Raw genomic sequence first — 25,210 nt, forward strand, 5'->3', positions numbered from 1 at the left:
GCCAAATTTTGGTGGTGGTGTGCCATTGCTACAGTATGTGGTCAAGGTAAGACGGAAACACGAAGACAACAAGGCTTCATACCTTGGATGAGCAGCTTTGATATGGCTTTGTATCCCTTCCTGCTTATTGAAACCTTGTCACATTCCTCCACCACCTCATCAGGCTTGACCAAGTCACGAAAGTCATTGCAAACTTCCTTGACTACCCTCCTTCGAAGCCCTACACACTCTAGAAGCTTGAGCATTTCAATCAAGTCATTGTTTAGAATAGCAGACTTTGATATAGAAATTCTATCTATAGGACTATCCAGGCAAAAACCTCCCACACTATTCATTAGCTTTGAGCAAGCTTCATCTGTTTCTTCTTAGCACCCCCATGTGTTGCTAGGCATGTAACACTCTTAAGCTGCCTAGATCTTGCCCTTAACCCAAAAGGAGTGCTTTTTGTTGGGTTTTTTGAAGTGCATGTTCCTCCATTTTTTGTTAGTTTGTCTAAGCTCTGTCATCTCTTCCTGAGATGATCAAAGTAGTCTTTCTAACTCATTTACACGTTGAGTTTGTGAGGTCACAATGTCTTCTAATCCTTAACAGATTGTTTATACACACGAAGCATAGTTTCAGCATTTGTGTGTGTGTGTTAATAATGGAAAATGGTAGCTTGATTGTTCAATCTTGAATAGTACCCAAGTAAGCCTTCTCTACCATCCCTAATGAATCGAACAAGATCATGCAAAGTGTTAAATGATGGAGGCTTACCAGTTGATGGGTCAAGAAGGTATAGATCTCCTTGAACCCATAAATCCACATGCTTCTTCCCTTCTGCACATAGTCTTTAAGCTTTAACCTTATCATGTAGAGCTTTATGATGAATACTCCTCCATGTGCAATAGTCTTTGTCAAGCACTGAGTTGATATGGTGTCTTTTCTTTGAGTGAGGGTCAACCCCTTGAGTCGCCATAGTAGGAAGAGGAAATAAAGTAGTATTGAATACAAAATGATAAAGATTCAAAGAGAAAGCAAGAGATGGCAGGGAGGGAGAAAAAGACAGTAAAAAGAAAAGAGAGGGAGAAACTTGTGTCATGCCCTATGGAAGAGAGAAGTATGTTATGAATTTAAATTTTTGGAATAAGCTTATTTTAGAAAACATTCAAGAGTATACTAACGTAGGTAAGACAAATGCTAAGTATAGGTGAACTAAAGATACTATAGTTACGTGATGGATTGCATATTAAAGACACTATCCTCTAAATACAGGTAAACTTTAAAGACGCATTTAACATAGCTATTTGACCCTATTATTTTAGTTAAATCACTTTGATTAAGATAGTTAATCCAATCCTTACACGGCCCTTTTTTTTAAATTTTTGGCCCTAATGTTATAAACTATGCTCTCTTTGTAAATGAGTGTGAAGAAAAAAGAAGAAAAGACCATACATAATGTATGGAGGAGAGGTGGCATGTCTCTCGTTAACAAAGAGGAATGTGCCCTTCTCCCATTAAGAAAAAAACTTTTTTTAAGGTGGCATGTCTCTCGTGAACATAGAGGAACGTGCCCTTCCCCCATTAAGAAAAATACTTTTATAGGTTCTTTTTATAGTGTCACATAACATAAATGTCATACTTAGGTTGTGCTTGTCTTAAAGGTGCTATTACTATATCTTGTTGTTTTTTTATCCCATTTCAATCTTCAAAAGGGAAATGTTGGCATTGCCTTTCATGCTAGGCTGTGCTTTTGCATTTCTTTAAAGCATGCAAAATAATTCCAAGGTGAGATATCATTTTGACTATGTAAGAATCTAAGTAAACAATGTAAATAAGAAATGAAAATATCAATGACATCATTTGTTTTTAATTAATCCCACACATTTTATGCATTAAATTTTTTTTGAAACCATAGCTTCATAGTGTGATAACATATTACCTTGACACTATTTGAAAGCATAGCATCATAGTGTGATAACATATTACCTTGACAATATTTGAAATGAACCTGTCTAGCATCATGACCTTAAAAATTACCATGCATTTTCATTAGGGTCCTACCTCAACATTGTATGTGAGGTAGGACCCTAATGAGCACGTCTAGCATCATGACCGTCACAATTACCATGCATGTTCATTAGGGTCCTACCTCAACATCGTGTGTGATGACAAAATGTCTTGACTCTTGTGATGATATTTGGAATGAACAAGTCTAGCATCTTGCCTTTCACAATTACCATACATGTTTGTTAGAGCTTTGTTAGAACAAACTCTTAGCACCCAAAGATATCTTGCTTGCACTTTTCACTCAACACCATGTTAATCCCATGTTGCCAAGCAACAACTATACTTGCTGTAGATATCGGTGCCAATCTTAAGGCCAACAACACTCTTAGGTGGCATTGACAGATTTGTAAAAACTCACACACGAAGAAAATGTGAGAGCTTGGAGCTTGTGGTGGCTATGGCGATGAGGTTTTTACTGCAACAGAAATTTATAGATCAGTCCAAGGTTTTTGATGTGTAGCTATTGTGATTAGCATTTTTGATGGGTGGAAGTTGCTTTTGCTCTCTTGTTCTTGCCTTTTTTCTTATGTTTTTTTTTTGGGGGGGCTCTTACGGCTTTTGATAAAAGGCACGATGCTTAGTTTTTTTTTGCTCTTGGAAGGTTTTTTTTGGATGATTTTGAACTATTTAAAAAAAAGAGACGTAAATTAATAAGCTACCAAAATGTTTTTTATATTTATTAATTAACGAGAAGATGCTATCCCACGACTCTGGAGCTTAGTGGAGTAGGGATTCTAAAGGTTTTTATTTGGAAGGATTTAGGAGTTTTTAGTAAAGTATAATCAAATCTTTTTTTTTTTTTTTTGGGCAACTACTACGTGTGGCTCTCCAAACTTGCAGAAAACAGAAATGGTGCTTTGCATTTGCATGCTTCTCCCCTAACGCTTTGCTCTTCTAGGTGATCAGGCGAGGAGAGGGGAGATGAGCAGGCGGGTGAGGTGAGGCGAGGCGAGGTTGAGGGGATGCGAGCAGGCGATGGGAGGGGCGGTAGGGGACACGGCTGACAGCAGGGGAGGCGAGCACACAGGTGAGAGCAGGGGTGGCTAGCGCACGGGTCAGGGCAAGGGAGGCGAGTGGAGAAGGTGGCTGAGGGGAGGGGAGGGGAGGGGAGACGGCGATGCAGGGGAGCCTAGCAGCTAAGTTCGAGTAGTAGGCGAGGGGAGCAGAGGCGACGGTAAGGACAACCTAGGGGAGGCAAGGTGAGCATGTGTGCGCGCGTAGCAGAGGGGAGCACTCTGGCGAGGAGGTGGGTGAGGGGACTGGCTGAGTACCCATGCGAGGGCAGGCTAGGCAAGTAGCAGGGCGAGGGGGTGGGCGGCGAGGTAGACGAGTGGGAGGAGAGCCTAGGGGAGGCAGGCTGAGCATGTGGGCGATGAGAGCAGAGGCAAGCAGTGGGGTCCTCCGAGCTATTTTGAGGTGCTATTAGTTTTTTAAAATAGCCAGGTGGATTAATGTAAGGAAATTTATTAAAAAAAAATGAGTTTTTTTAATTGAAAAAGCCAGGTGGAATGTGCGAAAACGGTCTATAGCTAACTATTTCTTGGAAATTTTATTGTTAGGGAAGCAACGAGTCTTGACTTTGTTGTGTGCCTCTTAGAGCGTCCATGATGTCTGGGTCGGAGCAGCAGCAGTACAGGGAGCAGGAGATGAAGGAGGTGCAGAATGGAGAGCCCGCGATGGGCATACCTTACGCATACCCATCAACAACAACAGGAGGCTATAGGGGTATGGGACAGCAGCACGTGATGGTGCCACCTTACCAGCAGGTGCCCTTGCAGTACTTTGCCCGCGAGAATCCATACCAGCAGGGCATGATCCCACCCAATGCCCTCTTCCATGTGCCCCCTCATGGCATCCCCCTTCAGGAAACCGTCTTCCGAGACACCCCGGCCCCTTTCGAATGCCCTCACTGTGGCACCGCTGGCCTCACCTCTGTCAAGTAAGGCAAACCCCCAACATCATTTGCTCCTCATCTTCATCTACTCACGCCTTTGATTGCTTGATTTCTTAATGTTGATTTGTTCTGATTTGCCCATGCTGATTTTACTATGTTGTCTGCTTTGCTCACGTTGAATTGGCTATGTTGATTGCCTGATTGGCCCCCGTGTATCATGTTTGTCCATGTTGCCCATGGCATTATATGCAATCATCTTGTTATGTTGATTGCTCATTTTCCCTCTCAAGTTTTTCTGTATTGACCATCCATGAAAATAAATAAAATAAATTACATTGATCTATTTGACTCCATCTATGTGTCTCCTATTAATTGACCAAGGCTTGCACAATTAATCTAAGTTTTAGACTAAGGATAAAGCTCCAAGACCCTAAGGATAAAGCTCCTCCTAAGCCTTCTAGTGAGAAATTCAATTTGAATTGAAGGTCTGTATGTTCATATCGAGACACTCAACCACTTTGCTGCATGTCCCTTATTGATACATGAAGGGGTGTTTTGAGTGACCCCCCCGGCCCCCCCCCCCCCCCCCCCCGGCTAACGTCCGCAATCTCGCTCTCCTCCACGTCCTTTGCACCCCTTCTCTATCCTTCTTTTGGAACGAGCTATTGGGAAAGCACATTGGGACATCTTGGTGGGAGACATGTGCAAATAAAGTTGTCATCATCAACAACATAAGGGAGGCTTTGACCTTTGGCAAGATGTCCACTTGCAATGAGGGCATTCGAGTGATGCCTCACTCATTCTTGGCAGGTTGGGATAGGTGTAGTGGAAAAGTATGGTATGTGTAAAATGGTAGAAAGACACACATATCGACTAAGCTAGAACGATTTCACTTGATTTGCTTAACTTTCCTTATGTTTATGCCTTATTGTTGTCTGCGGTGTGTAGTCAAGTTGGTAGTTGATTGGACAGTGGAGTGAGAGGCCTTTGGTTCAATCCCAAATGCGTTGCAATCGATGGACACCTCACATGAGGGTTGTATTCCACCTTTGGGGGGTGTAGGACTTTCCACTTCCCCTAACCCTCTCAAATAGGGATCGAGATTGGAGAGTCACAATAATTTTGACTTATTATTAGGAGCTTATTTTAAACAAAAAATGAATCTAGCCCTAAAATGTCTTACTCCTAAAGCTTCCAAAGTTCTATCCCATTCACCTTATGGAATATGAGGTTTCCAAGGTGTGTTTATTGAAAGGTAGAGCAGGGGAGATAGAACTCCACAATATGTTCTATAGAAAAGAAGCAACCTAGTTACATAAAACTAGCCCAATATTAAATCAGGCGATGACATGTGCCAGCTAATCTAATGGTCATGATAAAAAACGGTAACTATCCTTACCATTTGGGAGAATCAAGAGCACATGGCCAATTCCCTTGATTTGGTAAGAAGAATGATATGGACAAGACACACTTTTGCCACCTGCAACAACAGGCTCTCGTAGCTACCACTAACAATATACCAAACCATGTGCTCTGTATCAGAAGCACTAAGAGACATCATGACAAGATGACATTGCAAAAGCCATCATTTACCTTCTCCATAATCAAGAATGTGTAATCTTACTCTTCCATTGTCATAACAAGATTGGGATGTTGCTTTTGTTTTGATATAGAGGCATCTGGCACTACATTACCCGAGTCCTTCTCACTTGTAAGCCTTTTCTTGCATTCACCAATGTAGCGTCGATGTTTTCGACAATAGTGACACTTGCGTTTCTTCTTGAGTGCTTTTGATGCATCACCCTTTTCCTCAAAATTAGCCTTAGTGGTCTTCTTGCCACTAGGTGAGGTTTAATTTTTGCCTTTTCCTTTGCCTTTGTTCTTTGTCACAAATGCCTCTTCTGAACCACGAGAAATTACAAAATTGGGTCTTGTTTGCTCCTCTTGAAGCAATAATCCCACAAGCTCATTAAAAGTGATGGGAGCAATCTTCTCTCAAAGAGAGATTGAGAGAGGTATTAAAATTGAGATAGGTTCTAGGTAAGGAGTTTAAGGTGGAGGCACCAATTGTTGGTCATCTATGCCTTCATCTGTAACTCGCGGCGGGTGCCCGGGGGACTAGGGCCTTTGACACACTTGTTGATACCATCAATGCATATTAAAACATTTAAACATGGCCACAGCCTTAACACATATTCATCATCACTTTGCATAAAACATAAAAGCTAGACAAAACATCCAAATACTGAAAATGGAGCTTGCACCGCATAGAGGTCGGAATGGGCCGACCCCCCCTTGGAGTATTCTATTACCCAAGGAGAATAATATCATGTACAAGCTTTGAGGACCTTACTCTCCCCACGGGAGATGCCGGATTATCCATATACAAATGCCATAACACAACCCAAAACGAGGCAACCAAGCCGGAACATAGGCTGTAGAAATGCCGAGCCAACAACATAATCCATATACCTCCGTGTGGGTACTGATTCTTTCCCAAAAACCACAGGTCTTCATGCAATAGAGCTGGTACAGCAAGTACAACTCTCCATTCAGCCGCCGGTACAACAGGTACAATGGTTGGTACAGCCGGTACGGTGGTTGGTACAGCAGGTACAGCAAGTACAAATGCTGGTACAGCATGTACAGTGACTAGAACAGCAGGTACAGTGGTTGGTACAGCAAGTACAGAAGCTGGTACAGTCGGTACAAGGACTGATACAACAAGTACAATGGCTAGAAATCATAATAAATGATTAAATACCCTTGCCTTCAGTATTTCTTCGCGATGGAAGCCTCCAAAACAGTCCCCAACAGCTGGTATTCTTCATGGGCAGCCTTCAAGAGAGAGAGAAAGAGAGTAGCCATCATTAGGGCAGCCTGTAACGGTGGTAGAGGCTAGTGTGCAGCAAGAGAGCCTCCATTAATGAAGAGTGAGGGCTCCAATTTATAGATTTGGGCCTCCCATGAGCTAAAATGGCAAGAGAAGGCTACAATGACAAGTGGAGAGCCACACAATAGCTGAAGTGACAAGTGTGAGGCCACTTGTCTCACTTTGATCCACTTTCTAACAAGTGTCAGGCCACTTGTCTCACTTTGGTCCACTTTCTTGCACATGTCCCAATCTAAGAGATGGGTCCTTCCATAAACTTTATCTCTAAAAATATCCCAACTGGTAGACATTCTGTCATAGGCACTTTGCCAACTCTTGGTATCTCCTCAATTCCAGATGTAATGACCCGAAGAGAATTTCCATCGGAGTCAGGCCAAAAATAGCAACTCTCCTAAATTTTAGGAGTGTGGTCCTTTGTATTCTAGGATAATCCCCCATTCCCAAAGCTTGTACTTTCCAAATATTTAAACATCCTGGAGTCCACCAGACCCCTTTCAGACGGGAAATGTCCACGCTGGTGACATGGCTTTGATACCAATGTAACTCGCGGCGGGTGCCCGGGGACTAGGGCCTTTGACACACTTGTTGATACCATCAATGCATATTAAAACATTTAAACATGGCCACAGCCTTAACACATATCCATCATCACTTTGCATACAACATAAAAGTGTGATATGCAGCGGAAGTCTTTGTATTGGTTGATCCTGTCACACAATATGCTCACACCGTCTTCTGTATCCTGAGTTTCGTGAGTTTAGCAATCCACTTTAATACTTCAAACTTTTAAAGAGATGCGAGAGAGAGATATGATAACTGTACACCAGATTGGGTCCCGAATTACCCACTGAAGGGGCCCCTATCCCGATAACGAGATAGTATTTGCTTTATTACTTTAGAGAGAATGACTTTGGACTGTAGATAAGCCGAACGTAAGATCTCGGAGGATCGGAGAGCGGCTGATCTGTACACTGCCGTAGAAACACCTCAATGACTTTATCTCGAGTCTATGCACTCCTCCCAAGGGCATGAGGAAGGGCTGCACACCTGAGGCTCAAAGAAGAAGAAGGTGGACTGTTCTACACACTGTTAGAATGCTGAAAACACATATGAATGCTGTGTTACCTTCACCAGATGACTGCTGAATGTGTTGATGATGCATAAAAGGCTGGACACTGATGCAAACAACAGTTTCAGGGCTGGAAACTGCTGTAGACTGTTGCTTCAGGGCTGGAATCTGCTGTGGACAGAAACGCTGAGGTGTGGAGGATGCTGTGGACTGAAACGCATGTGAATCAGGGACTGCAGGAGCTGCTGCTGTATGGCTGGGACAGAAACGCAGCACTGCTGCTGCTGGATCAGAAAACGCAGGTATATGCAGGCTGCAAACTGCTGGTTTCTGGCGTTGAACTGAGGGTGAAGGGTATGCTGAATCTAGGCCTAAACTGAGTGCTGAATTCAGGGCTGAATGCAAGCACCTAGGGCTGAATGAAGCTAGGGTTTCTTAAGGGCTGGAGAAGCAAGCTTATGGGCTCTAGGGTTGGATTAGTCTTGGGCTGAAAGCAAGAGAGAGGAGAGCTCTTAGCACAATAAAGACTGAATGAGCAAAAGAGGCTCTAGGCAAGCCTATTTATACTAACTGGAGGTTGGTCATTTAATAAAGTTAATATTTATAAATGCCCAATGATGCAAATAATGATAAATAAATACTAATAAATATGGAAAAAATACCAGATAAATCCCAGTAAATTCCCTAAGGCTTTGGGGATGTTCTAAATGATGCACAGGCATATGTATGCATATTATGCAAGATGCAGAGTGCTTTCTGATGCAAACCCTAAGGCTTCTACTGACTCTACATGCATGAATGATTCTCTCCAAGTGGGTTAAGGGACTTGACTGACTGACTGACCCGCTAAGGCTGAGGAATGACCTACGTAGCTCGTGCCTGACTTATCTTGGACTGAGGATGTACAATGGGGTCACGGCGTACAACAAATATCATCCTATTGGGTTCTAAAACTGTACAACTGCTGCACTTCTGATGATGAGCCATCTTGTCACCATGCACTGAGTGCAGAGTGCATGTGACATCAAAGGTTCATGAGCAGCAGCAGTGTTGCGTTTCTGTCCCAGCCGTACGGCAGCAGCTCCTGCAGTCCCTGATTCACATGCGTTTCAGTCCACAGCATCCTCCACACCTCAGCATTTCTGTCCACAACAGATTCCAGCCCTGAAGCAACAGTCTACAGCAGTTTCCAGCCCTGAAACTGTTGTTTGGATCAGTGTCCAGCCTTCTATGCATCATCAACACATTCAGCAGTCATCTGGTGAAGGTAACACAGCATTCATATGTGTTTTCAGCATTCTAACAGTGTGTAGAACAGTCCACCTTCTTCTTCTTTGAGTCTCAGGTGTGCAGCCCTTCCTCATGCCCTTGGGAGGAGTGCATAGGCTCGAGATCAAGTCATTGAGGTGTTTCTACAGCAGTGTACAGATCAGCCGCTCTCCGATCCTCTGAGATCTTGCGTTCGGCTTATCTACAGTCCAAAGTCATTCTCTCTAAAGTAATAAAGCAAATACTATCTCGTTATCGGGATAGGGGGCCCTTCAGTGGGTAATTCGGGACCCAATCTGGTGTACAGTTATCATATCTCTCTCTCTCATCTCTTTAAAGTTTGAAGAAAATGAAATGGATTGCTAAACTCACGAAACTCAGGATAGTCCACACACACCGTATCCTAGCGTGGGGGCATCCTCGGATGGTTAGATTGCGTTCTGGCACGACCACCGACTTCAGCATCATGTCTACAGGAGAGAGTACTCATCAGCCGGAAGACGTCTCCTCCGAAGGAGACCTTGTTCTTTCGCCTACAGCAGACACCATAGCTCTTCTTAGAGCTCAGAACCAGCTACTCATGGAGCGTCTCCAACTCTTGGAGGCAGCAGCAGCACGTCCTTCTACACCTCCAGCAGCATCCGACTACATCTCCCTCTTCTTTCAGATGGAACAACAAAGGAGAGAGGACGAGGCCCGAAGGCGAAGAGAAAAAGAAGAAAGACGGGACTATGAGAAAGCCCAACGCAGGATCGACGAAGACCGGCGTCAGGCTGAACTCGCCGCTCGGGAACACCAACGTGAGCTTGATCGAGAACGTATGTTACTCGAACACCAACGGGAAAAGGAGGCCATACACTTGAGGTATCAGCAGCTCTCCTCAGTCTCCCGAGTCATAGGTGTCACCAGCCAGCATCCCGCAGCAGCATCAACCACCATCATTCGCAGTCAACCGAATTTCAGCAAGTATGATGGTAAGTGTGATCATTCTTCAGTTAATCAGTTTATTCATCAGTTTAATGCTCATTTTCCATTAGCTAGGATCACAGACCCACAAGACAAAGTCCACTTAGAGGCTCCCCATCTCACTGGTGAGGCAGTCACTTGGTGGCAGCATTGGTCTAGTATTCATACAGACCAGGCCACAGGTGTCACAGCCTTTGACTGGGACATCTTTGTCCATGACCTGAAGACCAGATTTCTCCCGCCCCAGTACATGACCGGTCTGAAAGACGAGTTCTATGGACTCAGACAGAACGGTTCCTAGTGCTTCAGTTTTCCGGTAAGGTTATTACTTTAGCACAGCAGTTAGGGTTATCTGAGCAGGCCAAGATGGAGCAATTCATTCGTGGATTGGACTCCAACATTCGGTTCACAGTTCGTAACTTTGAACCAAGTACATATGACCGGGCTTTGACTCTCGCTCAGAATGAAGAAATGAAGCTCAACGGGGGAAAGCCCAAGCAGGCATCGCAGTCCAGTACCAAACCCCAGCAGCAACAATCCGCTGCACAGACAGGGAAAGGTAACGTATCTTCTAAAGATGCTAAGAAGGACAGCAGTAATAGCTCCAGCTCAGGGGGTAAGAAGGATAAGGAACCTAAGAAAACCCCTTATGAAAAGGCTAAAGCAGGCATTACTGGAGGTTATCTTCCTCCAGAGGAGCAAAAGAAGTACCAGTCAAAAAATAGATGTTTTTTCTGTCATATTATAGGGCATGGTAAGAAGGATTGCCACAAATGGCAAGCGACACAAGCTGCCAAAGCTCCTTCTGCCACAGTTGCCACAGCTTCCCCAGCTCCTCCAGCCCTGCCTACTACCTCAAATGCAGTTCAACTTTTACCTTTCATGCATCCTATGCCATCCGTAGTATTTGATGCTAAGCAGGAGGGTGAGAGCGATGCTGCTCAGAAGAGCCTTATCCGAGCTTATGGCTCTACCCAGGGCCGATAGTTTGTAGTCCTTTTCGATATGGGCAGTTCTGAAGACGCCATCTCTCCCCAGTTGGCTAATAAATTGAACTGCACTTTAGTCCCATATCATCTGGATGTGGACGGGTTTACACCTGGTCTTCGCACCCACATTTCCCAGAAGGCACAACAGTTTGCCTTTGAAGTTCAGAAGGCCTCATTCCAATGAGATTTCATCGTCTCCCCTCTGTTAGGGTGTGACATGATCTTAGGAATTCAGTGGTTCCGTCAGTATGAGCCTATTCCCAATTGGGGGCAGGACACTTTTACTATTTGTAAAGGTTTTCCTGAGCCTGTCATGATTCGGGGGGATAGAAGCATTCTTGGCATCCCATTGATTTCGCATCTCCAGGCCACGAGCTATCGGCAAGGGAGCAGAAGGAGCACTCCTGTATGTTCGTGCTCAAACAGCCCCTCCCTCATTAGTAGCATCCATTACATCTTCAGTCCCTCAGTTAGCAGACCTCCTATCCAGACACCAGGACATTATGCTTAGGGACGATCTCCCACCCAGTCTCCCACCCTCTCGCCTTGAGGACCATCACATTGATTTGGTCCCTGGATCAGACCCTCCTAGCAGGTTTCCCTATCGTCTTTCCAAGACTTTAGAGGGCGAGTTGGAAAAGCAGTTATCTGAGCTTCTTCGAGCTGGATTCATTCGGCCTTCTTCCTCCCCATTTGCTGCACCTATCCTATTTGTCCAAAAGAAGGACAAGTCTGCACGCCTTTGTGTAGACTACAGGGCATTAAACAAACTCACTATCAAGAATAAGTTTCCTATGCCCAGGATAGAGTACATTTTGGAGCGTTTAGACGGTGCTAAGTTTTTCACTAAGATCGACCTCAAGAGTGGTTACCATCAGGTCCGCATTTTTGAAGCTGACATTCCAAAAACAGCTTTCAGGACAGAGCGTGGTCACTACGAGTTCGTAGTCATGCCTTTTGGGCTTACAAATGCACCCGCAACGTTCAATAAGATGATGTCTAGGATTTTCGCAGTCCACATTGGGAAGTGTGTCTTCATATTCCTTGATGACATACTAGTCTTCTTAGCCACTACGGAGCAGCATGAGAAAGATGTGGAGAAAGTCTTGCAACTTTTGCGAGATAATCAGCTCTACATAAACGCCAAAAAGTCTATCTTTGGTGTTAAGGAAGTTCAGTATTTGGGCTACATCATCGGTTCCGATGGGATTAGACTGGACCCCTCAAAGGTTCAAGAGATCTTAGATTGGGATATTCCTAAGACCGCCCAAGAAATCCGTTCATTCGTAGGTCTTTGTCAGGCCTATAGCACACATGTCCATCAGTTTTCTAACCTTGCAGCACCTCTTACCGACTTGCTCAAGGGGGTGAAGACTCGCAAGCAGAAAGTCTCAGTTACAGGTAAGGCACTTGATGCATTCCATGCACTCCAGAAAGCTGCCTCAGAAGCACCTGTATTAAAGTTAGCATCATGGGACGAACCTTTCGAGGTCATCACCGATGCCAGCAATGTAGCCATAGGTGCAGTCCTCTAGTAGGACAATAGAGCCGTGGCATATCACAACAGAAAGTTGGATGTCGTCGAAAAGAATTATTCGGTATATGACAAAGAGCTTTTGGGTGTGATCACAGCGCTCAGACATTGGAAGCCTTTTCTTTATGGCCAAGCTTTCACAATGAAAACAGACCACCAAGCACTTAAGTGGCTTCAGACTGTGCCAAATGCCCAGTGGAGTGATCGACAGGCCAGGTGGAGTCAAATCTTCCAACAGTTTGGAGGTATGATTGAATACATCCCTGGTAAGCATAACCCAGTAGCAGATGCTCTCAGTCGAAAGTCCAGCATCCAGGCAGTCCAAGAAGCTACCATTCTCGAAATCACGGGGAAGGACTTGGATAGTATGAAAGACCAATATGTCGACTCCCCTGAGTTTGGTACTCAGTATAGTTTGGCCCTCACTTCTGAGCCTGGCCACTATTCAGTACAAAACGGTTGGTTGTTCTACAAGAATCGTCTCTGTGTTACTCAAGAAAAGCGTTCCGCTCTTCTCCACGATGCCCATGACTCCTTAGTTGGAGGACATAGGGGTATCAACAGCACCCTCGAGAAATTAGAACGGTCCTTTTATTGGCCAAAGATGAGGCGTGATGTCTATGCACATGTACAAGCCTGTAAGATTTGTCAAAAAGTCAAGGTTCCCCATACAAAGAAGGCAGGTTTACTTCAACCTTTGCCTATCCCCGACGGACCTTGCATCGACATATCTATGGACTTTGTAGGGCCTCTACCAGCATCCACTGGATCCCGTAACACTCAGTGTTTTACCATCGTGGATCGCTTTAGTAAATTCTGCATGCTCATTCCATGCAAGCATACGGCCACAGCCGAGGACGTAGCCCGTCTGTTTCTCAAGCATTGGTATCCAATTTGTGGTTTGCCTAGCACCATAACATTAGACAGAGATTCCAAGTTTACCTCGCATTTCTGGAGGGCATTATTTGAAAACTTTGGAACTAAGTTGCAGTTGTCTAGTGCATTCCATCCCCAGACAGATGGCCAGACAGAAATTTATAACCAGTTGGCCTTTGATGTCCTCAAGTCATATTGTCATGACCAGCAGTCCAAATGGGAGCACTATCTTCCGTTGGTCCAAGCTATCTTGAACGACACTTATTCATCCAGTGTCGGACGGACTCCATATGAAGCAGCCTTTGGTCGCCGTTTTTCTTCTCTTTTGACGAGAATGGTGTCTCCATCTTTAGAGGCTAATAAAACCACGGAAGCATTTTCCGAGATCATTGAGTCAGTCAAGGACCACTTGACCAAAGCTCAGGAAGCATATAGCAGACAGGCAAATAAATCTAGACGAGATGTCCACTTCAAGGAAGGGGATTGGGTCTATTTGCGTATCATGAAGCAGAGATTGAAACAAGTGGGCAAACGTTGTCCCAAGCTTTCATTCCGTAGTTTTGGCCCTTTTCCAATAGTTAAGAAGATAAGTGATGTCTCAATGAAGTTAAAGTTGCCTGCCAGTTGGACAATGCATGATGTTTTCCATGTTTCTTGGCTAAAACCATATGTTGGTCGAGAAGTGCTTGATGTTTCAGATGAACAGCAGCCAGACGTGGTAGACGAGGCAGAAGTGATTGAGCCTGAGTAGATCCTTCTTCATCGATGGAAGCATGGTTCCGGTCGACGGATTCGTCAGTTCTATACGAAATTCCGAGATCGAGGTACCCACGGAGCCGTATGGCTCGACGAGGAGTTCTTCCAGGAGTACCCCCAGTTATTGGCAGACTACTTGGAAGCCATGAACCTGCCGCCAAGCTAATCAGGAGGGAATGTCACATGCACTCTGCACTCAGTGCATGGTGACACGATGGCTCATCATCAGAAGTGCAACAGTTGTACAGTTTTAGAACCCAATAGGATGATAATTGTCGTACGCCGTGACTCTATTGTACATCCTCAGTCCAGGATAAGTCAGGCACGAGCTACGTAGGTCATTCCTCAGCCTTAGTGGGTTAGTCAGTCAGTCAAGTCCCTTAGCCCACTTGGAGAGAATCATTCATGCATGTAGAGTCAGTAGAAGCCTTAGGGTTTGCATCAGAAAGCACTCTGCATCCTGCATAATATGCATTCATATGCCTGTGCAATGACCAACCTCCAGTTAGTATAAATAGGCTTGCCTAGAGCCTCTTTTGCTCATTCAGTCTTCATTGTGCTAAGAGCTCTCCTCTCTCTTGCTTTCAGCCCAAGACTAATCCAACCCTAGAGCCCATAAGCTTGCTTCTCCAGCCCTTGAAAAACCCTAGCTTCATTCAGCCCTAGGTGCTTGCATTCAGCCCTGAATTCAGCACTCAGTTCAGGCCTAGATTCAGCATACCCTTCACCCTCAGTTCAACGCCAGAAACCAACAGTTTGCAGCCTGCATATACCTGCGTTTTCTGATCCAGCAGCAGCAGTGCTGCGTTTCTGTCCCAGCCGTACAGCAGCAGCAGCTGCAGTCCTTGATTCACATGCGTTTCAGTCCACAGCATCCTCCACACCTCAGCGTTTCTGTCCACAGCATATTCCAGCCCTGAAGCAACAGTCTACAGCAGTTTCCAGCCCTGAAACTGTTGTTTGCATCAGTGTCCAGCCTTCTATGCATCATCAACACATTCAGCAGTCATCTGGTGAAGGTAACACAGCATTCATATGTGTTTTCAGCATTCTAACAGTGTGTAGAACAGTCCACCTTCTTCTTCTTTGAGCCTCAGGTGTGCAGCCCTTCCTCATGCCCTTGGGAGGAGTGCATAGACTCGAGATCAAGTCATTGAGGTGTTTCTATAGCAGTGTACAGATCAGCCGCCTTCGATCCTCCGAGATCTTGCGTTTGGGGACATCAAAGGCCAACTGATTATAAATTTCTGTCTGGCCATCTGTTTGGGGATGGAATGCACTAGACAACTGCAACTTAGTTCCAAAGTTTTCAAATAATGTCCTCCAAAAATGCGAGGTAAACTTGGAATCTCTGTCTGATGTTATGGTGCTAGGCAAACCACAAATTGGATACCAATGCTTGAGAAACAGACGGGCTACGTCCTCGGTTGTGGCCGTATGCTTGCATGGGATGAGCATGCAGAATTTACTAAAGCGATCCACAATGGTAAAACACTGAGTGTTACGGGATCCAGTGGATGCTTGTAGAGGCCCTACAAAGTCCATAGATATGTCGATAAAAGGTCCGTCGGGAATAGGCAAAGGTTGAAGTAAACCTGCCTTCTTTGTATGGGGAACCTTGACTTTTTGACAAATCTTACAGGCTTGTACATGTGCATAGACATCACGTCTCATCTTTGGCCAATAAAAGGACCGTTCTAATTTCTCGAGGGTACTGTTGATACCTCTATGTCCTCCAACTAAGGAGTCATGGGCATCGTGGAGAAGAGCGGAACGCTTTTCTCGAGTAACACAGAGACGGTTCTTGTAGAACAACCAACCGTTTTGTACTGAATAGTGGCCAGGCTCAGAAGTGAGGGCCAAACTATACTGAGTACCAAACTCAGGGGAGTCGACATATTGGTCTTTCATACTATCCAAGTCCTTCCCCGTGATTTCGAGAATGGTAGCTTCTTGGACTGCCTGGATGCTGGACTTTCGACTGAGAGCATCTGCTACTGGGTTATGCTTACCAGGGATGTATTCAATCATACCTCCAAACTGTTGGAAGATTTGACTCCACCTGGCCTGTCGATCACTCCACTGGGCATTTGGCACAGTCTGAAGCCACTTAAGTGCTTGGTGGTCTGTTTTCACTGTGAAAGCCTGGCCATAAAGAAAAGGCTTCCAATGTCTGAGCGCTGTGATCACACCCAAAAGCTCTTTGTCATATACCGAATAATTCTTTTCGGCGACATCCAACTTTCTGTTGTGATATGCCACGGCTCTATTGTCCTACTAGAGGACTGCACCTATGGCTACATTGCTGGCATCGGTGATGACCTCGAAAGGTTCGTCCCATGATGCTAACTTTAATACAGGTGCTTCTGAGGCAGCTTTCTGGAGTGCATGGAATGCATCAAGTGCCTTACCTGTAACTGAGACTTTCTGCTTGCGAGTCTTCACCCCCTTGAGCAAGTCGGTAAGAGGTGCTGCAAGGTTGGAAAACTGATGGACATGTGTGCTATAGGCCTGACAAAGACCTACGAATGAACGGATTTCTTGGGCGGTCTTAGGAATATCCCAATCTAAGATGTCTTGAACCTTTGAGGGGTCCAGTCTAATCCCATCGGAACCGATGATGTAGCCCAAATACTGAACTGCCTTAACACCAAAGATAGACTTTTTGGCGTTTATGTAGAGCTGATTATCTCGCAAAAGTTGCAAGACTTTCTCCACATCTTTCTCATGCTGCACTGCAGTGGCTGAGAAGACTAGTATGTCATCAAGGAATATGAAAACACACTTCCCAATGTGGACTACGAAAATCCTAGACATCATCTTATTGAACGTTGCGGGTGCATTTGTAAGCCCAAAAGGCATGACTACGAACTCGTAGTGACCACGCTCTGTCCTGAAAGCTGTTTTTGGAATGTCAGCTTCAAAAATGCGGACCTGATGGTAACCACTCTTGAGGTCGATCTTAGTGAAAAACTTAGCACCGTCTAAACGCTCCAAAATGTACTCTATCCTGGGCACAGGAAACTTATTCTTGAGAGTGAGTTTGTTTAATGCCCTGTAGTCTACACAAAGGCGTGCAGACTTGTCCTTCTTTTGGACAAATAGGATAGGTGCAGCAAATGGGGAGGAAGAAGGCCGAATGAATCTGGCTCGGAGAAGCTCAGATAACTGCTTTTCCAACTCGCCCTCTAAAGTCTTGGAAAGACGATAGGGAAACCTGCTAGGAGGGTCTGATCCCAATGTGATGGTCCTCAAGGCGAGAGGGTGGGAGATCGTCCCTAAGCATAATGTCCTGGTGTCTGGATAGGAGGTCTGCTAACTGAGGGACTGAAGATGTAATGGATGCTACTAATGAGGGAGGCGCTGTTTGAGCAATCTGGGAAGAAAAATTGGTCCCATCATGGACTCCATTGGCAACAACCGAGAGAGTCTTCATGTCGATTACTTCGATGACCTCATCATCAAAGTACACACCAAGTCCCTTCTGAGAAGCTTTGTATACTGAAAACAGATTTTTGGAAATTTGTGGTACATGCAGAACATCATGTAAGATGGCATAGGAACCCAAAGAAACATTACCAACACCGGTGATAGAAAGCGAAGAGTTGTCACCAATACGAACTGAAGAAGAGATAGTCTGGTAGTCCTCTAAGATATGGGCCTGATTGGTCATGTGGGCAGAAGCACCACTATCACCAACCCATTCCACCGCTTCAGGTGTGACACTAACCTCTTCTAGGAGAAGTCATATCTGTGATCACGAGGAATGAATCCTTTGAAGAAGTGGATGAATTTGTGATTGCCGTGTATGCAACTTTGGTAGATCCCTCCTCTGAAACTTTGCCTTTATCTTTGGTGTTGTCCTTGTCAGATGCTTTAGAAGCATCCTGGGCTTTATACTTGGCTTTTGTTGCTCGAGAATCATCACGACGAGCAAAGTAGCGAGCCTCAATATGACTTGTCCTGCCACAATAATCACATTCATTGCTTTTGTCCTTGAATTCCTTAGAATCCTGTTTACCCTTGCCTTTGCCTTTGTTTTTGTTGTTGTTGGAGTTCCTTTTTCCGCCTTTGCCTTTGCCCTACAAAAGCAGACTCCGACTTGCCTTTTTCGTGAAGCATGCACTTGTCGTGGAGACACAACTTCCTCAAAAGGGGGGAGAGGATCACGGAAATAAATACTATCCCTGAAAGAATCAAAGTAAGCAGGCAACTTACCAAGAAGTTTATGGATGGGATTGTTGATGTTGCTCCCGTACTCCTCAAGTTGCAGCTTGATATGGGAAAACTCTCCAATCTTCTCAATCAGGTTATCTGACTCAGTGATGGTAAGCTTCTCCAGATCTGACTCCAATTTGGCAATCTTCACTGTGGAAACTCTCCCATACCTCCTCTGGATCTCTGTCCACATCTGATGAGGGGGAGGAGACAAACTGTGCCTATATGGATGGAGTCATGCAGTGGATGATGATAAGACGAGCTCGAGCATCCAATATGCTTCTCAAAGCAGGGTCCACCAAGTGAGGTGTGGAGATAGCCATCCACACACCGGCTCCTTCCAGCAATAACTGAGTGTAGAAACCAAGTATGATGGTTGGTTGCGGAAAGCTTCATGGAGTCACTGGCTTGGGGAGGTTGTAGGATGGTATGTGGGTAGGGGTGGGAGCAAGACCGGGATGAGAGAAACTCAGAGAGGAAAGATTGGGAATAGGAACCACCTGTGGAGCTGCGGGAGGAGGGGATCCTGGTTGTGATGGTACTGGAGAATCTACAAGAGCAGCAGTGGAGAAATCTTGTGAAGCCATGTACTCTGACAAGAAACCTTCTCTGAAGAAAGGGGCTGAAAAAAATCAGCAAGTCCTCCTCTCAGGCTGTGCACAGCAAGGGAGGGGAGGGTGGGAATCTGAAAGGAGAGGAAGAAGATCTCTCCAATATGTAGTTCCCTGTCCTCTGCACCTAGAAGTGGGCTTCAGCAATCAGAAAAATCATCAATCTTTGCTGAAAATTCGGAAATACAACAGTCCCAAGTGTCAGATGAAGAAAAATGCAGCACTCTTGAGGAAGCCTATGCTCCCGGAAGAAAACTCAGCACCTTCTACGCTGAAATCTGCAGAAAACGCAGCAAACTGTCGAAGCCTCTGCTCCAAAACAGAAAACACAGCTTTCTTATGCTCACAGGTCAGCGTTTTGCTTTGATACCATGAAAGAAAGTGAAGCAAATATAAAACACAGATGTAGGCCCAGGTACAAGACCTGTAAATGCTGGAAATTGATGTTTATTGCTGAAATCTGAGCACGAGGGAAGCCCGTAGGTCCTGTACAATGGTGAGAAGCAGTAGCAGCTGCTAATGACCTCAACTGAATGCTGAAAAAATGAGATGAACTGGGGGAAAGGGAGCCAGCCCTTATATACTCCCCCAGGATGCTGGTCGGCGAGCTGTAGTAGGCCGAGAGCATGGCAGTAGCATAAAATGTTACATAAAATGCCTAAAAATACCAAAAAATACCAAAAAATGGTAGAAAAATGCTGAATAATCTCTGCTAAGATATGCCAATGCAGGGCCTCATAAATGGCCAATACAAGCATGAAAAGAGGTTATGTAGACCCTCTGGAGATGATATAATGCAACAATAACCATGGCACAACGATTGGATAAGATGCAAGACAAGAAGTTGAAATAGTTTCTCAGGGGTTAGATACAAACATTAGGTTTCCCGTTTGAAATTTCGAGCCTCAGAGTCTTATGACAGAGTCTTATGACCGGGCTCTGGTGTAGAATCAAATGATGTTGAATGGAGGTAAGTCCAAGGAGGTCTAGTCTAGTCCCAAACCCGAGCAGCAACAGCAACAGTAGTCTTCATCCCAGTTGGGTAAGGGTACTCAGAACAATAAAGACAGTAAGGACAATAAGTCTTAGAGGAACTCAAGCGGCAAGAAAAACATAGAGGCCAAGCCTAAAAAGACGCTTGAGGAGAAGGTCAAGGAGGGCATTACTGGAGTTTATCTCTAGCTGGATGAGCAAAAGTGGTACCAGGTAGAGAGTCGTTGTTTCTTTTGCCATCTAGTAGTCCATGGTAAAAAGGATTGCACCAAGTTGCAAGCCGAGAAAGCCACCAAAGCATCAACTCTTATAGTGGCGGCCACTGAAGCTACACCCACCCCTCCACCTTCAAATATGAACGTTGTACAATTGTTACCCTCTTTGAATCTAGTACCTCTAGTGGTACTTGATTATAAGCAGGAGGGTGAGGCTGAAGGGCAAATAATAGCTCTGATCCGTGCTTATGGCACAACAAAGGGATAACGGTTCATTGTCCTATTTGATATGGGTAGCTCTAAGGACACCTTTGCCTATCGCAGAGGGACCTTTTCAGGACATTAGTATGGACTTCGTAGTCCTCTTCTAGTAGTCCACGGGAACGAGGAATACACAACGTTTGACCATTGTTGACCGGTTCTGCAAATTTTGCATGCTCATTCCCTGCAAGGAGATGGCCACAGCTGAAGATATTACCCGCTTGTTCATTCAACTTTGGAACCCAATTTGTGGTTTTCCAAGGACAATTACTTCATATAGATATCCAAAGTTTACTTCTCATTTTTGGAGAGCATTGTTTGATAACTTTGGGAGTAAATTTGTAGTTTTCTAGTGCTTTTCATCCATAGATAGATGGTTAGACATAGATATACAATCAGCTGTCCTTCGATGTTCTCAAATCGTATTGCCATGAAAAGCAGTCTCAAAATGAGAACATTATCTTCCTTTGGTATAGGCAATCCTCAACGACACTCATTCATTTGTATTGGCAGGACTCCATATGAGGTAGCATTTGGTCACTGTTTCTTGTCTCTTCTTATGAGGATGGTGTCGCCATCATTAGAGGCCAACAAGACCACAGAGACATTCTCAGAGATCATTGATTCAGTAAAGGAGCACCTAACCAAAGCATAGGCAGCATACACCAGGCTAGCCAACAAGTCTTGTAGAGATGTCAATTACAAGGAGGGAGATTGGGTATTTCTCCGCATCATGAAGCAACACGATCCACATCATGAAGCAACTGTGAAAGCAAGTGGGCATTGTCCCAAGCTCTCTTTCTCAAGTTTCAGCCTGTTCCCTATTGTAAAGAAGCTCTGTGATGTCTCCATGAAGTTGAAGTTGCTAGATAGTTGGACTATGCATGATGTCTTCCACGTCTCATGGTTAAAGCCATATATTGGACCATCCTTACAAGAGTTTCTGAATGAGTAGCAGCCTGAAGTGGTCGACGAATCCGAAGTCATCAAGCCCAAGCAGATTCTCCTCCATAAGTAAAAGCATGGTTCTAGTCAAAGAATCAGACAATTCTACACAAAGTTCAGAGACCGAGGCACTCATGAAGCCGTTTGGCTCGTGGAGGGTTTCTTCCACCAGGAGTACCATAGGAAGGCTGAGGCATGTGAGGTGGTAGACATCTCTAGTACAAGTTCTTGTCTAGGAGAAAGGAGTCAATGTGTAGGTGCTGCATCTATGACCTCATACATGGTCTCTACAACCACTATTGTGGGGGAGCATCCTTGTGTCTTTGGCCTAAAGCTGCCAAGTGAAAGGTCACTTGGATCCGATAGATCACTACGACAAAAGAGCTCAAGCAATATAAACCAAGCATCACACATCATCAGTTTTCTAAAGCAAGTGATGAAAGTCGTTAAGCATCACAAATAATGATGTTGTATGTGACACAAATTGACATTAAAACGTCACACTGATCATGAGTTATCAGTGAAGAAACCCACCATTGATTGGTCGTGTGTCGGCATGCTCCACTGTCGATGATCCATGAACCATCGGGTGTTGTAGAATGCTCTGCCGGGAGTGGTTTTTGTGTGTGAAGGTGTGGGGGTAATTGGTGTAATTTTTTTCGATTTTTTTTTTTTTGGGCATGGACTGTGGACACAGTGGGCAGTCAGTGTGGACACATGGGTCGTCAATGTGTGTGAATGCATTGGGCATGAGTGGTCAATTTTATTTATTAGTATTATTATTAATTTATTTAATTTTTGGGCGGTGTCTGCAGCGGGTGGGTGGTTTGGACACACGAGTGCTTTTTGTGTAAATGCGTGGGTGTGAGTGGTCAAAAATTTTTCTTTTCCTGGATTTTTTGTTTTGGGGTGGTGGGGTCATGATGTGGGCAGGAATGGTACAGGTTTTTGGCAGGGCCGTTTACAGCCCATGCCACATGGGGACCAAAACCAGCCATGGGAAGGCATCCATGGGTTAGGTAGAGGCCAGGGTGGTGTTCTAGGGGGAAAGCACATGTATTTGGGGAAAAACACATTCATGTGTTGGATGTTTCCCTAGTGCTGGCCTTCAGGTTGTTCAGCTTGGTGTGTCTTGCACCCCCCCCCCCTCCCCCCCCCTCTCCTCCTCCTCTTTCTCAGCCTTCAGAGGAGCTTGTTTTTAGATCATTCTTAAATGTATTATAATTCTTGAGCCTTTCCTATGTCCAATGTGCAATGTTTACCGTGTACCTTTTTTGTTGATTCACTGCAGGTCTAAGCCAAGTCTTGCAGCCTGTGTTGCATGCATGGTGTCAGTAGTCGGCGTCTGCTTCATATGCCCATGTTCTGATTGCCTCTGGCATAAGCAGCATTTTTGTCCAAGCTGTGGACAGAAGGTACACCTTTGTGAACCTACAATTCATGCAAAGTTGAGATCTGGGGCTGCATGTAGTACAGCACATAAAAAGGGGATGCTTTTTAGGATAAAGAACCATGTAAGCATTTTTGATATATAATTTTTTGCAGGTGGCAGAATTTGACAAGTCAGATCCTTGTGCGATCGCGGATGGCACTCAATGGTGTCAACCAAGCTTTGCAATCCCTGCATAGCTTTTGTGTATAGCAGGACCAAGGCAGGCTAGGGTGCCTTGGAAATCATTGGCACTGCTCTGAAAATTGCATTCTCTGCCTCTTTTTCAAATGGTGTTAGCAACCTTCAAGTCAGAAACATATGAACAAACATCTAAGCATATACAGAGTTCGTGTGTGTGGGAAGGCGCTTAGCACCAACCGCAATGGATTTATCGTCAAGCTATTTGTTAATCATAAGACTTGATGAAATATATTTTTGAAATAATCATCATGATATGTATCGACTTAAAAATACCTTTTTAGCTGATGCTGCTCGGATCTAAGATTGTTAATATTGGAGTGCTCGTCCTTTTATGCTTTGCTTTGGTGTCAAAAGGATACTGATATTGGAGCAGATTGTCATTTCTTGTTTTGGATCTGTGGGCCTCAATAATGCCATGTGGAATGGGTCGTCGTCCCACCCCTCAAATTGTGTGTGTACAATGATTGTTGCATTATGTTTGCACCACTAGAAGGGTGTTCTCTCATCTCACCACATGCAATGTGTAGCATTGATAGTGTATCGATCCCCTCAAAGAATGGAGGCTCTTGGCATTAGTAATCAAAACATGCCGTTCTTTGAATACAAGCTGGAACGAATTGAAATCAAGTGCTGGCACTAAAGGACTCTTGATTGACATGGTGTTTTTGGATTTCACTCGGATGGATCTTGAGTAATGAAAGTTGCTTGTGACATGGTCAAATTGCTCTGAAGCATTGCTGACGTGCAGTATGCTGGGGTGCATTTGTGTTATATAGGACGATGAGATGAAACGTCAATACCATGAAACTTGAATAACATTTTTGGTGTCGGGAGGCGGATGGCATTAGTATTGGCAAAATATTATGTAGAATCACTACAGAAACGGATGGTCATGAGGTCTACATTGCATCTTTCATTTCCTGGTGGCTTGATGGGATTTGATGAGCTTGTTCCTTAAAACAGGATGCCCAGTTTGTCTCTCTGGAGCCTCAAAACTTTACTCTCTCTCTCCTTGTATCCATGCGAGTCACGCTGCAGGTTCCTACATTCACAGGTCTCCATGCTTGTTAACTGATGTTGCATGAGTCTCTTTCAGTCTTAGGGCATATAATTGACATTTTCCCTTGTGGGGTATATGCAAGTAGTTTTCTGATCATTCTAATGGTATTGGTGGAAAATTGAGTGAGCGTTAGATAAGGTTCTCCATGTCAAAGGTGGAAAATTGAGCAAGCGTTTTCTTTTCCTGCGGATGTACAGTATCTTATTCAAAATAACGATCAAAAGACCACCCTCATGCACACCAATTTAGTCATGCCAAGCACACGGAAGCCCATACTGAAAAGGCTCCAAGATCTTAGCTAAGTTCATATTATAGATAGAATCAGATTCTTTGCCCTCCCATGTCAACAATTGAAGCTAATTTTTACCACTATCCACCATCATCTTCATGCAATTATGATGCAAATATCTATTCAAGCAAGGCTGCCTTATTGGGTGAACATTCCGCTTCCATTGCCATTGCCATTGCCACTAACACTTCCATTTCCATTTTCACTTCTCCAACTCCACTTCCACTTCCATCTTAGTTTTATTCTCACTTTTGCTTCCACTTCCACACATTGCTTCCACATCTTGATTGTTTACACAAGTTTTAGGGCAAGGCTTTGACTATGGATCTTGGATCTTGGGTTCACCCAAGGGCATTAGACCACTTGAGCTCAATGACTCTAAGTTGGACGGATTATGTATGCACAATGTTAAGCTTCCTTCATGGGGAGGGGTCTTTTTTGATAGTGACTCATTTAAATGATAAAAAGAAGATGCATTTTAAGCTCCCTTCATGGGGGGTTGACCGCTATACTAATGCATGTCTTTGTTTGGATGGTGCAGGTAACAACTCTTCACCTTCAATAATCAAGTTCACAAAAAAGCTAATTCTAGTAGTACTTTGCTTGAGCCTTTGGTTGTTGGATTGCCATTTGTAGCTCCTACATTGAATACAACTTAGTTTTATTGCCAATAAACATTTGTCTTCATTG

At 44.5% G+C, this 25,210-nt stretch overlaps 1 protein-coding gene across 1 annotated transcript; it reads left to right on the forward strand.

The window, feature by feature from the left end:
* Positions 1 to 3,608: 3,608 nt before the first annotated feature.
* On the forward strand, positions 3,609 to 23,509 carry LOC147623261 (GSH-induced LITAF domain protein-like). The gene is made up of 3 exons (XM_086821359.1): positions 3,609 to 3,988; positions 22,830 to 22,953; positions 23,084 to 23,509. Exons 1-3 carry the CDS (start codon positions 3,654 to 3,656, stop codon positions 23,165 to 23,167), a joined length of 543 nt encoding a protein of 180 aa, XP_086677485.1. The 5' UTR covers positions 3,609 to 3,653; the 3' UTR covers positions 23,168 to 23,509.
* Positions 23,510 to 25,210: the final 1,701 nt, after the last annotated feature.

Source organism: Cibotium barometz, chromosome 27, assembly GCF_041138505.1.
Source record: "Cibotium barometz isolate CiBa-2024 chromosome 27, ASM4113850v1, whole genome shotgun sequence".
Lineage (NCBI taxonomy): Eukaryota > Viridiplantae > Streptophyta > Polypodiopsida > Cyatheales > Cibotiaceae > Cibotium > Cibotium barometz.

Coding starts and splice junctions, on each gene's coding strand:
- LOC147623261 (XM_086821359.1), top strand. CDS start 3,654: ATGATGTCTGGGTCGGAGCAGCAGCAGTACAGGGAGCAGGAGATGAAG. Junction 3,989..22,829: donor GCTGGCCTCACCTCTGTCAA/GTAAGGCAAACC, acceptor GATTCACTGCAG/GTCTAAGCCAAGTCTTGCAG. Junction 22,954..23,083: donor GTCCAAGCTGTGGACAGAAG/GTACACCTTTGT, acceptor AATTTTTTGCAG/GTGGCAGAATTTGACAAGTC.